The sequence below is a fragment of the Chrysemys picta genome, chromosome 5 (genome assembly GCF_011386835.1).
Source record: "Chrysemys picta bellii isolate R12L10 chromosome 5, ASM1138683v2, whole genome shotgun sequence".
NCBI classification, from domain to species: Eukaryota; Metazoa; Chordata; order Testudines; family Emydidae; genus Chrysemys; species Chrysemys picta.
This window is the reverse complement of record NC_088795.1, coordinates 25600588-25616989: the sequence shown is the minus strand read 5'-3', so window position 1 is coordinate 25616989 and position 16402 is coordinate 25600588. Positions and strand designations below refer to the sequence as shown.

At 41.6% G+C, this 16402-nt stretch overlaps 1 protein-coding gene across 15 annotated transcripts in view; it reads left to right on the top strand.

Moving 5' to 3' along the window:
* AFF1 (ALF transcription elongation factor 1) overlaps nucleotides 1-15582 on the top strand; it is a 163827-nt gene extending 148245 nt beyond the window's left edge. For 12 of the 15 annotated variants that reach the window (XR_010601250.1, XR_010601248.1, XM_024103110.3 and 9 more), the window contains 6 exons: nucleotides 2317-2453; nucleotides 3975-4046; nucleotides 4632-4725; nucleotides 4844-4887; nucleotides 6649-6878; nucleotides 11871-15582. Coding sequence is in view for 12 of the 15 variants with exons in the window: in XM_024103110.3 (XP_023958878.2) it covers nucleotides 2317-2453; nucleotides 3975-4046; nucleotides 4632-4725; nucleotides 4844-4887; nucleotides 6649-6878; nucleotides 11871-11992 (699 nt within the window). In the remaining 3 variants the exon portion in view is untranslated. The remainder of the gene's footprint in view (nucleotides 1-2316; nucleotides 2454-3974; nucleotides 4047-4631; nucleotides 4726-4843; nucleotides 4888-6648; nucleotides 6879-11870) is intronic. The other 3 variants (XM_005292029.5, XM_008165623.4, XR_010601249.1) reach the window with 2 other exon arrangements.
* The last annotated feature ends 820 nt before the right edge of the window (nucleotides 15583-16402 follow it).

Genomic DNA, 16402 nt, shown 5'->3' with positions numbered 1-16402 from the left:
CTTCTGAAATACTTTTTTTCCAATAAATAATACTTTGCATTGAGAAGACTGTCTAGTCTCTGGTTACCACTGCCATTGTTTCTGAAGGGAACAGAATCACAGGGTCTAGGCAGAAGTGAGACCTGCTGAGGTAGATCATAGAGAACTGCACCATAGAGTGGGAGAATCTCATGATTCTGCCTTCAGAGAGATGGTGGTGTGAGGTCTGAGACCTGAGTGAGATGCCCCCAAGAGACCCGTTAGAATAGGAACTGACACAGGATGAGAGGAGGTAGGAGGAAACTGGGATAGTGATGCAAAGCAGCTGTAAACCTATTTCAATTGTCCAATATGCGGCAGTTGCTTTGTGCTGCTCCAGAGTAGCAAAAAGCAGTCCGATTTCTCCAGTGATTATGCCCGTAAGATTAAAGAAAATACTTCATAAAGGGTTTCTTGTTTACAGAAATTGTAAATGAAATTCAATTTTTTAATTGAAAAAGAAACCAAGGCAATTCCTAGGGGGGGAAATAATCTGCTAAAATGAAGTTAAAGTTGAGAGTGCATGTCAGTAATTTTGGATAAAATACATTTCAGGGATGTTAGTTATCTCAAACCAAGTTGATCACAAGTGTACATAGGTGCAAAAAGTGCCTTTACAACAGAGGACAGGAATGACAACTCGTGCAAATTACAGGTACATTAATTTATGTGAAATTGGGTATCTGGTTTTAAACATTTGGCTCTTAGCATTCAGGCTTCTTGGATTATAAAGGATTAAACATCTTTTCCGATTAAGAAAATCCACCAAACTACTTTACTGCAAAACTCCATAACATAAGTGCTTGCAAGTAAAGATAAAGGCAGCATTTTCTTCCAATAGCAGGATACATTTCAAACCATATGAAAAACCTATTGTGTAGGTATTTTTCCAAATACATAATTTGAGAATAAAATGAGGCTCTGTTGTTCCAAAAGATTATATAATAGTGTTAATAGCAAGCAAAGTACATATTTATTGCTTAAAATATGAATATATGTTTGACACATGTTCTCTTTAAATAGGCATACCAAATTCTACTGGTGGTGCATATTCTGGGCTCTCCCTCATTTAGAATTGTTCTTCTCTTTTCCCAGGGTGGTATTGCTAAAAAGACACGGGAGAAGGAGTGTGATAGCTGTATTATTTTGTATGAATATTATACGTGTTTCAGTTTAGCTGCTGGATATTGTTCTGGCTGACTGCACAAAGTTAAGTCAAAGGAGGCTGGCCGGGGGTGTGTGAAAGGGGGGGATAAGCAGGAAACAAAACAATTACAGAGATACGGTATCTCGAGGGAGAATACCAAGAGTCCTTAAAAGAACAATGGGTGAACCAAACATTGGAAAATACCTACTTGCCTATCATCAGAAGGGTGACATACCTATTTTTCCAAGGCCAGAGACTAAGCCTTTAAAACCCCTGGCCCATAGAGGAAGAGTGGGGGAGCAGGCCACAGCTTCTTAGAGAGAGAGAGAGACTGAGCTAGGCAGTACATGTACCATGGCTGTGGAACTAAGACAGAGGATCTGCCGGATGTGCCTGAGACAGCTGGCTCGCCTGAGCTTTGAGAGAGGTGGTGAGTTACAGGCAAGTCGCAGACATGTGTGCCCTTTTGTGGGTTTAACCCTTTCTCCCTGCGTGCTGTTGTACCTTTGGGCACATGGACAATACGCCTGTTTGGAAGGAGCTGTTCTGAGTCACTTTAAACAGATGCTGGTCACAGGCATATGGAGACGTGTATCTTGCAGGTACCAATTGCAGTTGGGCCTGTCGTATTTAGACAGTTGGAAATGGGGGGCTGCCACCCAGAGATCCAATCCAAGAGTGGTAGAGCCCCGGGGTTTCACCCTGGGGAGAGGTGAAGGTAGTGGTGCCATCAGTAACCAGAGGGGATGTAAGTGGGTATAAGACACTGCTTTCCCTGTAGCCCTGGCAGGATGGCGTGACGAGGGGCTGTTGTAGCTGGTGATCCAGTCTTAAGTGGGGTCAACTGCACAGTTCCACTCTGAAGAATGCAAGTTGAGGCTGTCAGTTGGAAAGAGAGCCCATGGGAGAGACTTGGGGGAGAGAACAGAGGTGCAGCTCACCTCTGAGATGTGTCAGACACTTTTTCTGGAATCAGAGTTGGAACTCTTTGGGTAATGTTCTGAGGCCAGACTCCTCTCTCTCTCTCTCCCTCTCTCTCTCTGTCCAAACTGTGCATATCTAAGCAAAGAGAAGGCACAAATATGGCAAAGAATGAATGAAGAACCGTAAGTTTTCTCGTTGGCTAACCATGAGCACCTTCTTCCCAACAGACAGACAAGGTTGCAAAGGCATTTCAGTACTTGGAGGCTGCGCTTTCCTTCATCGAGTATGGAATTGCTATGGAATCTGATGCACTGACACCAAAATCAGCATACACCATATTCACAGACACCATAGATCTCCTTAAGTAAGTGTAAAGCCATTTCAGTGACACAGCATGGATTTTAAAAATGTTTTTCCCATTTATAATTTGTATTACATTAGTAGTAGGAGCCCCTGTCACAGTTGAGGACCCCGTTGTGCTAGGCACTGCATGAACACTGAATAAAAAGACTGTCCAGAGAGCTTACAATCAAAGTATACCTCTGTATTTCACTCATATTTCAGTTTTGATCTCTGATCCTGGGCAAGATAGTGGAGCAGTTGCTACTGGACTCAATTAATAAAGAATTAAAGGAGGGTAATACAATTAATGCTAATCAACATGGGTTTACGGAAATAGATTCTGTCAAACTAACTTGATATCTTTTTTGGATGAGATTACAGGTTTGGTTGATAAAGGTAATAGTGTTGATGTAATGTACGTAAACTTCTGTAAGGCATTTGACTAGGTGCTCCATGACATTTTGATTAAGAAACTAGAGAGAGATAAAATTAACACGACTCCCCTTAGATGGATTAAAAAGGCTGGATAACTGATAGGTCTCACAATATAATTGTCAATGGGGATTCCTCATCAAATGGGTATGTTTTTAGTGGGGTCCCGCAAGGATCGGTTCTTGGGCCTACACTTTACTGCCAATACATGTATAGGAGGCTCTTTTAGCCAACTTCCCTTTCTTGTTTGCTGCTGTTTTGCAAGAGGGGATTTTCCAATTACAGTAAACGCTGCTTACGAAGGATGTAAATGCTGAAGGAAGCATGAATCATACAGAAATATATCGGCGATCACGTAATCCGTACGCAGTCAGTATTTGGTGAATGTTTCCCAGACATGATCTAGCTTCCTTCTCTAGAACTGATTGAAAAAGACCAATTTTTCATGGGAATTTTTATTCAATTTTTTTTCTAATTTTCTTCTTAAAATATTTGTGGTTTTTGACCCAAAAAAGCCAAACCCAAAATATATTGCTGAAAAGCTTTCTGTGTTTTTTCCTTGAAAATATGGAAATTTTTGACCCTATGAAAATTTCCCATTAAAATGTTTTGATCAAAAAGCCATTTTTGTCAAAAATGTTCAGATGGAAAAATGTCAACGGGCTATATCCTTCTGTCCTGCTCCCCAAACTGCCCTTGTGCACTTACCGTTCCCACTTTGGCGTTCCTGTATATCGGACTCAGGATGCCGTCTTTGAACCAAGCTCAGTAAGGTGGACAACTATGCTAGAACCCAATCCATGTGCAGAACAGCTGCTACAGTTAAGGGGATTTCTAACTGTGGCATAACTACAGGGTCAGTCCCTTAATTAGTGCTTTACACAAGTAAGTATTAGCATCCCCGTTTTACACGTAGGAAAACTAAGGCACAGAGAGATAGTAAAGTGGCTTGTTCAGGATCGCACAGTGAGTTATAGGCAGAGTTGGAAATAGAACTCAGGTCTCCTGATTCACTATTTGAGCCAGTGGATGGTGTGCTGTATTTATGTCATTGGGAAATCCATCCCTGTTGACGAATGTCATTAATTTTTTTGTTTTGTTTTTCTTACAGATTTATAATGACATTAAAATCCTTTTCAGATACCTCGGCATCTGCACATGAAAAAATCTTTGCTGTTTTGTGGTATGTGGCTTTCTCCCACACACTCCCACCCCAATTGCGACATTTTATATTCTCTTTTCGAACCTGGTAGATTGAAAGACCTTTCATTCTGAGGAGTGGAGGGTTGGGCTAAACTGATATTGTTACGTTTATGCAGAAAATTTGTAGTAGAGTGAACTCTTAAATATCTCCTTTTAAAATGAACTGGCATATCAGTAGGGAACCATGTGTGTAAGGTTAAGGTTCTAAATCTCACTTGATATGCTGGTAATTTAAGAGTCCATAAAGGCTTAAGCTGATTTAGCTGACAAGGTTTCTGAGCTGTGTAATTGAAGCCACGGTTGAACATCCCCAAGTCAGCTCTGGGCACAGGGTATATTAGGCCTATAACACCTGTTAGGAGTTGTGCATCTACTTCCCTGACTGTTCCTGTTTTTCTCCGACGTGATCTTCTCTCAGTGGCTGTCTGGGGTATATGGGGAAGGAAGCACAAACTTTCTTCAATTTGCAGTAAAATGGATGTATATGTCCTCAGGCTCTGCAAGAAGAATTGCTGCTGGAGTGGCGTTGAATGTTCTGACACTGATTCCTGGTTTTTGTTCACAGCATGCGCTGCCAGTCCATTCTGCACATGGCAATGTTTCGTTACAAAAAAGACACTGCAGTAAAGTATTCCCGAACCCTCAATGAACACTTCAAGGTAAGGTTTGATTACATTATTTAATAAGTTTCAAATTAGAAAGATGGAAGAAGCTGCAAGTGTTCAATATAGGTCAATGTGAAACCCAAATATAACTTGACTTTCCTTTTTGCTACAGAATTCTTCCAGAGTCACGCAAGCACCTTCTCCATGTGTTGCAAGGTAGTATTTAAAATACATATTAAAATCTCTCTCCTAGTTTGTTAACAGAAGCAGTTTGTCTACACATTTGAATTGCAGACTTTTTTGCAAGGGGGTTCATAGAATATCAGGGTTGGAAGGGACCTCAGGAGGTCATCTAGTCCAACCCCCTGCTCAAAGCAGGACCAATCCCCAGACAGATTTTTGCCCCAGATCCCTAAATGGCCCCATCAAGGATTGAACTCACAACCCTGGGTTTAGCAGGCCAATGCTCAAACCACTGAGCTATCCCTCCCCCCGATTGAGTGCCTTGAATCACTTCCTGTTTTATGGGCTGGAATAACATTCTTAAAATATTTTTCTGCTTCTTATTTCTTTCCCTCACTTCAACTTACAGAGAGCGGTTTGTTTGTTTGTTTGTTTATTTTATTTTATTTTATTTTACAGACAATATAAACCCACTCTGTGTCATACACATTATTGTCCTATCAAAGAATAAGGGAAAGAGAGAATGTATTAGAAACTGTTGTTTGTAGAGGTCCCATTGTTTTAATCCTTGTCCTGGGTTAATAGATATAGAGGACAGATGTTGGATTTTCCTCCTCTTGGGATTTGTAAATGTATCCACCCCTCCTGTCATCCCTCCTGTCCGCGTATACAGATGCTGTACTACTCGCAGTAGTTCATGTTGAATTTTAGATTAGCTTTTAGCTGCTGTTTTGACACTTTCTTGTGAGTTGATTCCCCTGACAGAAACTTTTTTTAAAAATTTCTTGCTGATTATTGATGCCTTTTGCTACCTTTCTATGTCTGCATCTGAGTTACTATGGATGTGACAGCAAAAGAAACATAAAAGCTGTCTTCTACAAATTGATGCTGGACCTGATTTTCAACAGGCTGGCATGCAGTTAAAGCAATTGCATGTGCAAATAAGGGCTATGTGCCCACACATGGCCAAGTGTGCATCCTATTGGCAACTTGTAAACAAATCAGGCATTTGTGCATACACAGTTGTGGCTTAAGTGCAAGCTAGGCATGCAATTCCATGCATACCTCTGAAAATATTTTGAAAGAATGCTTATGTATTATAATATTGGTTCTGAAAGCACCATCACTCCTACCATGGTCTATCACAGTGAGGTTAATTAAACTGAAAGTCTCCCAAGGAAAGTGGTGGAAGCACCACCATTTGGGTAATTTAAACTGGACTAGATGAAGCAGTGGAGAGTATACTTTGCACAGTCTCTGGAGGATGGACTAGCTGACCAACTAGATCTGTTCTATCTCAAGCTTCCATAAGCACAAATGCGGATCTGCAAAGTGATTTGGATTGAGACACTAATTTTGAATATCCATCAAAAAGCCTAAACTCTTTAATGCGGAGATCATGACTTCATGGAATGGGATTCATTAGCTAAAACACTTAAATAACCAGGCCAAGATTTTCAGAAGTGAATACAGATTGAGTACCCAACTTGGGACTTTGAGTGGGTGCTCAGCATGTTCTGAAAATCCGGTGTCTTAAATTGAGCACCCAAAATCCCAAGTCGCTTTTGAAAATCTTGGCCTCACTGCAGTTGGTGCTATCTATCTTGCCTGCCTTGGTGGTGAACGCACCTTAGTCCTCAGCTTTGTACGTCCCAGTGCTCTTGCTGAGCATGTGTATATGACACCAGAATTCTGTCTGATGGTGGGTGGCTCATAAAAACAGAAGTCTGGGTGTTTTGTGGCAAGTCATTAACCTGTTACCTTACGGCTTCATGATGTCATCTTCTTCCTCAGAAGCACAGGCACACCTTCTCCTCTTTCCCCGATGCCCTCTCCTGCCAGCTCTGTGAGTTCCCAGCCAGGATCAAACGCTAGCAACTGTGGCAGTGGAGCCATTGGTTCTTCAATCAACACCCTACATAATATCCCAAGCATAACCTTTTCCTACGTCAACATCACTTCCTATATCCTCTATGCCTATGATATTTGGGAGCAGGCCGATGCACTGGCCAGGAAGAATAAGGGTAAGGTTTATTGCCCTAGGCTTCTCCTTCTAATATTGTGCGTATTTGCAGACACTTTTTTTAAATTCCTAACACCTCAGCAAACTCTGCCTTAAAGAGGCACTTATTAATCCAAACATAATCCGTATTAAAATAAACCAAGGTGTTTATGGTATGGGAGCCAGGTTATTGGTATAATCTGTTTGCTTCTGCTATGTGATGTTTGTTCTAATTAAAAGGTTGTCTTAGAAAGATGGATTATTTTAAAATAAAGTGAAAAAGGAATTTAAAGTGGTAAAAATCAAGCTCAGTATTTAAAGGTGACCTGCAAAACCTTTTCAGATTCATTCACTTTTTCAGCTTATGGATTTGTGGTCCATGAAGAGCCACTTCTGCTTTATTTATTTATTGTTGTCTAAGCTCCTGTTTCATTAGTTTTTACAATTAAAAACAGAGGCTCTGACCTCTCCTTATAGAAGAACCTGCATGAAGGGGGCTTGAGCATTGGCCCCTACTGACATCACTCCTGTTTGCATGCCAAGCACTTGCCAAGAGGATTCCCCAATCTCTGTCACACTCTTTACTCAGACATTATCATGGTTAAATCTGTGACATTGCCGTCCCGCAGCACAGATAGCGAGAGAGGAAGAAAAGCTCAGATTATGGTCAGTCATTAACATGGGGCTTGTGAGGTAATTTTTTCACAGAAACGCATGCTGCTGAAGACCAAGGGATGTGTTCAAAAGGCAAATTTGAAGAAGGAATAAAAGTAAAAAGTTCCATGTGTCCTGTTAGAATACTAGGAGGACTTAACATATAAGTTAAAACGCTCAGTCAGGCAGCACGGAGTATTAGAAAAAGCTTCACGGCATTAGAATTTTTCTATCTAATGGACTACATCTTCACAAGACCTACGCTGTAAAAATCCGTGTATTTCTATTGGTGATAAGCCAGGACATGAGGTAGGCACTGTGTATAAGCCAAGGTAGATAATTATGAGAGGAGAGCCATGGCTAGAGTAAGGTCAAACTGAAAACTCACTTCATGATGGTCTCCTAACATAAGGGGAATAAAGATTACCAATAATTCTATGGAGTAAATATTTCCCAGGGAATTGATGTCTGTATAGGAAGACAATAAATATTCATGTTGTCTGTTCAGGATTTAATGGTGCCATGAAGTGTGTCAGAACTGAGCCATTAAGATCTGCCGGGTAAAAAATAGATGCCAAAGGAGGAGGCTTCTCAGATATTAAACGTGGGGGAATGGGAGTGCAGAATGGGGAGAAAATAAAATGAATGGACCACATGTTGGCCCCAGCTCCCCTCCTTTTACACCACTGCGGTGGCATGAAAGGAACAGAAAGCACAGGCGGGTCCCCTAGTGCTGGGAAATCCCCAGTGGATGTAGAACAGGCATAATTGGCTCCTGTGCCCTCCCTCTTCAGTGTGCTCTGATGGTTCCCAATTAGTAGGTGGGTCGAATAATGGGCCACCTACTAATTGCATGCTCTTGCATCTGAAGAAGTGAGGTTCTTACCCACGAAAGCTTATGCTCCCAATACTTCTGTTAGTCTTAAAGGTGCCACAGGACTCTCTGTTGCTTTTTATAATGGGCCATGTGCCATGAGTGTCATTTAGAACAGCCAGGGTATGCCTGGGCCAGTTTAGAACCATCCCCCAGATCAGGGTGCTGTAACTGGCTCTTCTGGCCTCCCCTCCTCCTTTTGGGCACAGCAGAAGATATGCCCTTCTGCGTGTTTTCTTATCCATGAACTTATGTTTAAGTCAGTTTCAGGTTATTTTAATTCATGACTTGCTTTGGTCACAGATTTATGTAATAGTCATGTTCTGACTGGCCAGCTGGACTTCTTTGGAACTGTCCAATCTCTGCTTAAACTTCCCACAAAACCCCTCTGCCACCTCATGATGACCCATGCGCCCATTTTGTAAATTAGGTGCGGGGAACAGGGGAATGGGAATAACAGACAAATGGGTGTGAAAATCTTGTCTGCTACTTTTAAATTGTCTGCTACTTTTAAAAAGTTCTGTACATGTTAAAGTAAATATTGTAAACTTTAGAATTTAGCTTCTGAAGTAAAAAGTGACAGTTAAAATGGCTGAAGAGCTTCAAAACACAACTGACAGGACAGCGAGGCTCATGAAAATGGTGAGAGGAGTCAAAGGGGTATAGTAAGAGAGGGGTCAAAGAGCTCCTGAAACTTTTAAAGAAAAGTCAAGTTACAGACAAGGGTATTTGAAATATTAGTGAAAAAGGAATCTTGAATCCTATTTCTTTCTTTTACCATATTCTCCTGCTACTAACTATTTTTAAAGGGGAAGGAAAGATTGCATTAAAAATGTTAGGTCGTTTTAAATTAAAAAAAAAATTAAATATAGATATTCTAATTCCATCAACACCAGAGCAGGCTGTGCTTTGGTAATTCATTAAGATGTGCATCAGGTTTCTGAAGGTACTCAGAATACACCATGATACGTCTATACAAGTACATAAGTACATCACCTGAGTATTTAAGCACCTCTCAAGAGTTTAAATATAAAAATTACAATCTTTTCCTTCCTTCCCTGTATGTAGGAGGAAAAGCTTGATTAGTTTGAGGGTTTAAAGATGCCTATAGGCCAATAGCATTGCCTCTACTGAAGGTTGCCTATAACTTCCCAATATAAAACCCTGTGTTCGGTTGTTTATAACTTTGCCAAACTTGAGCAATTCAATCTGAAATTTTCCATGCCGGGTGTCTGCCTCAGGCTAATTTTTTTCATGAAGTTTCAGATACAGTGGTTCAGCCATTTCTCAGAATTGAGCTTGAGGGGAAGGGAGGGAAGGAAGTGGGTTTTTCTTTTTTTCATGTTAAAAATAATTGTTACCACCATTTCGTTGAGAAGATTTGGCACCTTCATGCTTTGGAGCAAAGGCTTGGAATTTGGCCTGGGGGTTGCCCTGATGTCAGGGGTGTGTGTCACTATGAAAATTCACCTGAATTTGGCTGATTTACAAGCCTCTTGGGAGAAAAAAAATCCATTTGCACATGCTCAGCAGAGACTTGTCAGAGTTTGGCAGCTAAATTCTCCAAAGATTCCATGTACACTCAGCGTGTTCCAACCCCTCACAGCTCCTCTCTGCTGACCGGACTGTGCGTGTGCCATCCCCATAGAGTGACTGAGCCCGCTCAGCCCAGAACTGTAAGGGCCGAGTAGGACTTACCCTGCAGTTGTTCCTTCTGTCTGCCAGGGGCCACAGGAACTGTCTCCCCTGTGTTATCAATGCTCCCCTTGCTGGTGCCGGGGCAGTGCGGAGATGGAGGAGGGAGCCTGATTTGAATGCAGAGAGGTGAGGAACGGGGGGATGGGCACAGGAAAAGGAGAGAATAGGAAGTGAGGGCATTTCAGGAGCCAGAGAGTGGGTAGGAGCAGAGGGGGACAGAGACAAGCTAGGGGCACAGGGGCTTAAGGGTTAGTAACCACTAGAGAGACTCCCATACAGAACCTAGAATTGAGCTCAGAAGTCGTGAGGCTCTACATTCCTGCGTATCAGCAAATAGGTGTGAAACCCACTAGCAAAGTGTGTGTCTTACCCCTTCTGTGGGCCAATGGGGGTATAACAGCCTGCTATTGCTACCAGTTACTCTGTTAACTCAAATAGTAGAAGTCTGTGCTATGCATGTAAAGGTCTGAACCCCACTGATGATGTTTATTGGGGGTCAGCATGGTTCCACATAATGGAATTTGTTTTTTCATTAAAACAATTTTTTTTTTAAATTGCAACCATAATTTAGGTCCCTTGTGCATATACATTGTGATAACCTTTAATTACGTAATACCATACTATTTTTCCACGGGACCCTGGCCTCATGTAGTGCACAGAATGGACAGTACTCAGGGAATGAATCAGGGTTCTGCAGTGAATGAAGCTTTTTATCTGTATGGTGCAGAAGTTGCGGGGAAAGTGAAGAAGGCAGAAGATGAGGCACGAGGACAAAAGGATAGTTTAATGGTTAAGGCACTTGAATGCTGCCCTGGAGAATTGGATTCTATCCTTGCCTCTGCCACAGAGTTCCTAGGTGATGCTGGTCGAATCACTTAAACCAAACTTTTCATAGGTGGTCACCCATTGTGTGTTCCTCATTTTCTGGATGTCCAGCGTCAGAGACTTGGGGCCAGATTTTCAGAAGTGCCGAGCACTCATAGTTGCAGTTGAAATCAGGAGCGGTGCTTTGAACTTAAGGTGTATAAAAATGCTAAGTGCTCTGAAAACCTGAGCCCTAGGCACATCAAGTTGGACCCAAAATTAGAGGACACTTTTTGCATTTTTGACCTTAGTCGCTGTGCCTCTGTTCTCCTCTGTGTAAAATGAGGATAATACCACCTCACTTCAGAGGGTGTAGAAAAATACATTGATTATATGTATAAAGCACTCCAGTAGTAAGCCAAAAACACCACAGAAATGCTATGAAGAAATTATTTTTTTATTCAGTGCAGAGTTTGGATAGTATCTGGTAAATGAGGCCTGAGGCCACAAATTGAACGTAGAAGGTACAAAGAAATAGGGTATAACTTCCCATTCACTGAATAAGGCAGGAGTCCTATGCAAAATATAGCATGTGATTATGTAACTTAAAGACAGGATCATAATGCATAGGTACAAGGGAGCCAATTTAAGTTGCACAAGCAACTGAAAATTGGCATTTCCTACCTTGTAAGTGAATGATTTTGCAATCTTAATTTTCTTTTAGCATGGCTTGCTTTGTTTTATGTAATGTATATTGTGTGTGCATGTAAATTGGGTGTGTTCTATGCCTGTGTTAAGCATCTTAACACACCACTAATATGTACTAATGAAACTTCTTGTGCGTTAATGGCATGTTTAATCATGTTACTTTCTTATAAAATATTTTCTGTTATTTCTCTTGTCGCATCTCTTTTCCCTTCAGATGTGTCTCCTGTGTAAAAACTGACTAACCACTTTTTTTCTTTTTCCCTCCCATCTTTCTAGAATTCTTTGCCGAACTCAGTACAGCGGTGTGCGCTCTGGCACTGAACAGTAGTATGACTGAACTGGTACACTACACTAGGCAGGGTTTACAGTGGCTGAGACTGGAAACAAATACGCCTTAACTGGTGCTCAAGGTGGTTAATACCTTGAACTCTTTTGCACTTTGGAAGCCTCAAAAACAGTCTGTCTGGCTGAATCGTTGGATACAAAGCGCCTGGAAGGGAAAATAAAGCAAGATGGAAGGGATCTAACTACACTGGAGAACTTTTGAACTGTGTTTCTAGGGTGGCACTTGGCCGCCTTGAAAGGATGAAGGGAGGCCTCAGAGTTGATGATGCCTGTCTTTAAAAGGACAAAGTGCAATGTACTGTCTGAAAGGTTCAATGTGTTGGTGGTCTGTAAACATTTCTATAAATGAATAACCAGCAAGAAAAAAATCACATGTGAAGAAGTGCCGACAAGAAGGAAGTCAACCTCCAAAAGTTATTATGCAACATCTCAAAAGCCACAGCAGTCACATGTCTATCAGAAAGTTCAGAGAAGTGTTTTTGCAAATCACAGCTGCAATCCATGATGTATGTTGTTCTTCCTCGGAGTTGGGAGGTCAGGGGGAGGACGAGACCTGAACAGAACCAAACAGCATTATGTTAAACTAGAAACAGCAAAGCAATCTGCCTTGCCCACTTCCTAACCATACCCTCCTGCATTTATAAATCAACTGTTGTACTGATTCTCTTGGAACTGATTGCAACCACTGCCTTCAGCACTGCAAGTTCACTTAGTAGATCACCATTGCTTTGATTTTTTTTCTCCTTTCTACACACACACACACACACACACACACACACACACACACACACACACACAATGCAAACCATTAACTCTCAAACTGTTTCAGTTGTGGTATTGCTTAGTTTGGGCCACAGTTGGGGTGGGGAAGTTAAGAAGCATGTCAGGATTGTTCTGTTTTCCTCTGAAAGGAAGGCAGGGAGTTGTCACTGTGCATCCTCTCAGATTGTTGTTGTTTGGGTATGAAGGGGAGGGAAGGGAAGGGACAGTCAGAATGGTTCATTGTGATTGCGTGAACATTATGCTGAGTTGCAGATCTTTAGATCAGGAGGAATTGCTTCTGCATAAGGTGGTATCTGCTTTCACTATACCTGGAAATAAAGGGTCAGATTTTGCCCTTGGATATTCACACACAATCACATTGATTTTTTTTTCAGTGGATATCTGAGAGCAGGCTTGGCACTGAAGTCTTGTAACCCTCATATGGGAGATACTCCCATGTCATGGCAAAGCTTTAGGTTTTGCCCAGCAACTCAAAATCTATCTTCAGAGGAACACAAATGACTATTCAGCTATTCTTGTTAGATTTGCAAGCAGCTCTTCTTTACCATAAGTTGTGTTTTTAAAGATATGATTATGCAGATGACAGTAACACTGAAGAATACATTCACAATATTTTTATATCCAGTTAGATGGCAAAGAATTCCTATTGTGTAAAGCTTTCTGCCATCCTCATATCTAATAGTGTGCCTTAGCTCTCCAGTCCTCTCGACCAGCACTCGACTTATGCTAGACTGCTGGGAATGCTGATGCCCAAATGAATTGTGCATATCGATTTTACAGAAAGGAAAACCTTTGCAATGAATTGGCCCCTTTTCCCCATTGTAAAAGGAAGCATTTGCACATACCGTGTATCCATATAGAAACAGATCTATACGTGTGCTGTAATGAAGCAATACTCCTTTTCCGAGGTGCCTGTTGAGGGTTTTAGGGTTCAATAAAACATAAGCAAGAGGTCTGAATTTCCAAAAGCTGTTCCTTTTTAAAGCCGTGTCCCTGACCCATATAAGACCGGGACAGTCCCTTGCAACATGAGGCCCAAGAAAGCTCCCGTGTAGATAGCAGAAGGGAAGCATGCCTCTTTGGAGAGCCTTATGAGAAAGCGAGTCCCCATCTCTTGCATTAACAGAGAAATAAGCACAAGAACATTCCACTCTCTCTTCTCCTCTGGCTGCACGGAACCTTCAGAAACCTCATGTCTTACCACTTTGTTAAAGCCGTAGTTCATTTCAGGGATAAGCCATCCTAACCATTGGAAGCAAGTTCCGTATTTCTCTCCCAGTTTTATATATAGTAATATATATATACACATGCATATTCCTTTTGGAAGGAATAACTGATTCAAATAAATACACACAGTCCAGGGTGTTTATTAACATTAATTTTGTTCTCAGGAAGCATGGGAAGGGCATAGAAAAGTAAGGCCATTCTGCACACTTCGGAGCCTGCGTTCTGATACGAGTATAACTAACAAGCTGGAGTCCCAGACTGATTGAAATCCTCTTCTTATTTTTGTCTTACAGTGCAGCTTGCCTTAATGTCACAGGTGAGGAGGAGGGGAAAGAAAGGGTTATTACCACCACCTGACTTAGGAATCAGTATGGGACTCTGCAGGAGCCAGAGGAGACTCTTAGGGATAGATTTAAGGATAAATGAGGACCCAGATTCAGTGTGACTTCCATACATCCATCCCTCCTGCAGCCCCCCCTTCACCCTTCAGACAGCCACTTCCATCCCAACACGGACACACTCTCCCTCCGAAACAAGATGGCCCAGCCCAACTGGAAGCAGGACTTCGGTTGTGCATTGTGCTGAGGCCTGTTATTTTGCTTCTGACTTACTGCTCCACCTGAATGCCCTCTGATCATCGATCCCAGATTCCAAGGGACCTGCCTAAGCCCACCTGTGAACACTTTATTAATTGGATAGTGCTATTCCTACAAGAAAGCTAGCTAAAGGGAGTGGAAGGGCAAAGGCCTTGTCAAGAGGAGATGCGCTTAATGCACAGGCGCTGCTGCCAGCCGCTGCCTTACAGGATTATTTATGAACAATTCAAAAATAATGTTGAATCCAAACTCTCTTGTAAAATGTGATATGTAGGGCCCAGCCCTGCTCCCAGTGAATCTGGCAGCAAACCTCCCATTTACTTCAGTGGGAGCAAGATCACGCCCATAGTCAATACAGGCTCCATAAGTGGAGAGTAGTCAGTAGGGAGCAAACTACAAATCAGAAAGCTATATTCTATTATTTCCCTTTGTAGGGACTCCCATAAATATTAATTAGGAAGAAAATGCTACCCATCTTCAGCCTAGAGCCAGGTTTGAGGCCCATTTAAGTAGAGGGAAAGATAGACATTGACTTCAGTGGGCCCTGGGCCAGGCCTTTAGGGAGGAGCAAGAAAAAAATGAAATCGTATTTGCCATTGCAAAAAAGAAAAGGTGGAGATAAGAGCGAGTCCTGTGAGGCGTGAAGGGGGCAGCAGTCGCAAGGCAGCAGCCTTCCCATGCAATATTTATTTAGAAGTAATTAATGTATTTAAATTGTCAAATATTCTATATCTAAGATGCCATTATTTAATAGTTCGAAAGCCCCATTCACACTGGAGACATAGAGCTCTTCTATTATGGAGTCAGAGTTTGACTGCAATATTGTTTAAAAAGGCAAAGTCCTTTTTTGTTTTTGTTTGTTTTGTTCTTGTCCCCATCCCTCCCCCCATCCTTCGTTCCAGGTATAAATCTGTACATTTAAATTTATTTTGGGGTGTGTCTCCATCGTGTAAATAACCTTTTCTGCCCTGTGTGTGATGGAATTTCCAAACTGATTGATTCGTTCATGTGGGGAAATAAAATAAATATTAAATGAAGTAACCTGTTCATTGAGTTGCTGTGAGAGTCCTCAAGTTCTCAACCTGTCGTAGAGGCAGTCGCTAGCTGCCCTTCTCACTCTGCATGGCCGTGTTTTGTTTCTAAATTATTTTTATTTAAGCATAACTTGCTGTACTTGAAGATGCTCTTTGAAGTTCTCCTGTATTTAACACTTATTGCCCTTTCCGGTTGGATAAAGACCTGGTGGCTGAAATCCAAAGATTCTGAGAGACGGGAGCATTGCAACATGCAGACATCAGCCCTGCATTCTAATGTAATAGATGTAGGATATTTGATGAGATCCTATATCATGTCCAATACTGACTGGTTTGTGAATGGCTGTTCAGAGGCAAAGGTATGGGCATTTTTTAAAATAGTGTAACAAATCAGTTAAAAGCAATAATGGAAGACCAGATTTGTGGTTGTGGTGTGCTATGCTCATGCCATGAACATGTTTCAAGGCATGATATGGGAGAAAGCAGTGCTCACTCAGTGAGTAAACAACACTGTAATCCTCATCCACATTGTAATGTAGTAATACAGGGGTAGGTAACCTATGGCACGCATGCCAAAGGTGGCACGCAAGCTGATTTTCAGTGGCACTCACTGCCTGGGTCCTGGCCACTGGTCTGGGGGCAGGGTTCTGCATTTTAATTTAATTTTTAAATGAAGCTTCTTAAACATGTTACAAACCTTATTTACTTTACATACAACAATAGTTTGGTTATATATTATAGACTTACAGAAAGAGACCTTCTAAAAACGTTAAAATGTATTACTGGCATGCGAAACCTTAAATTAGAGTGAATAAATGAAGAT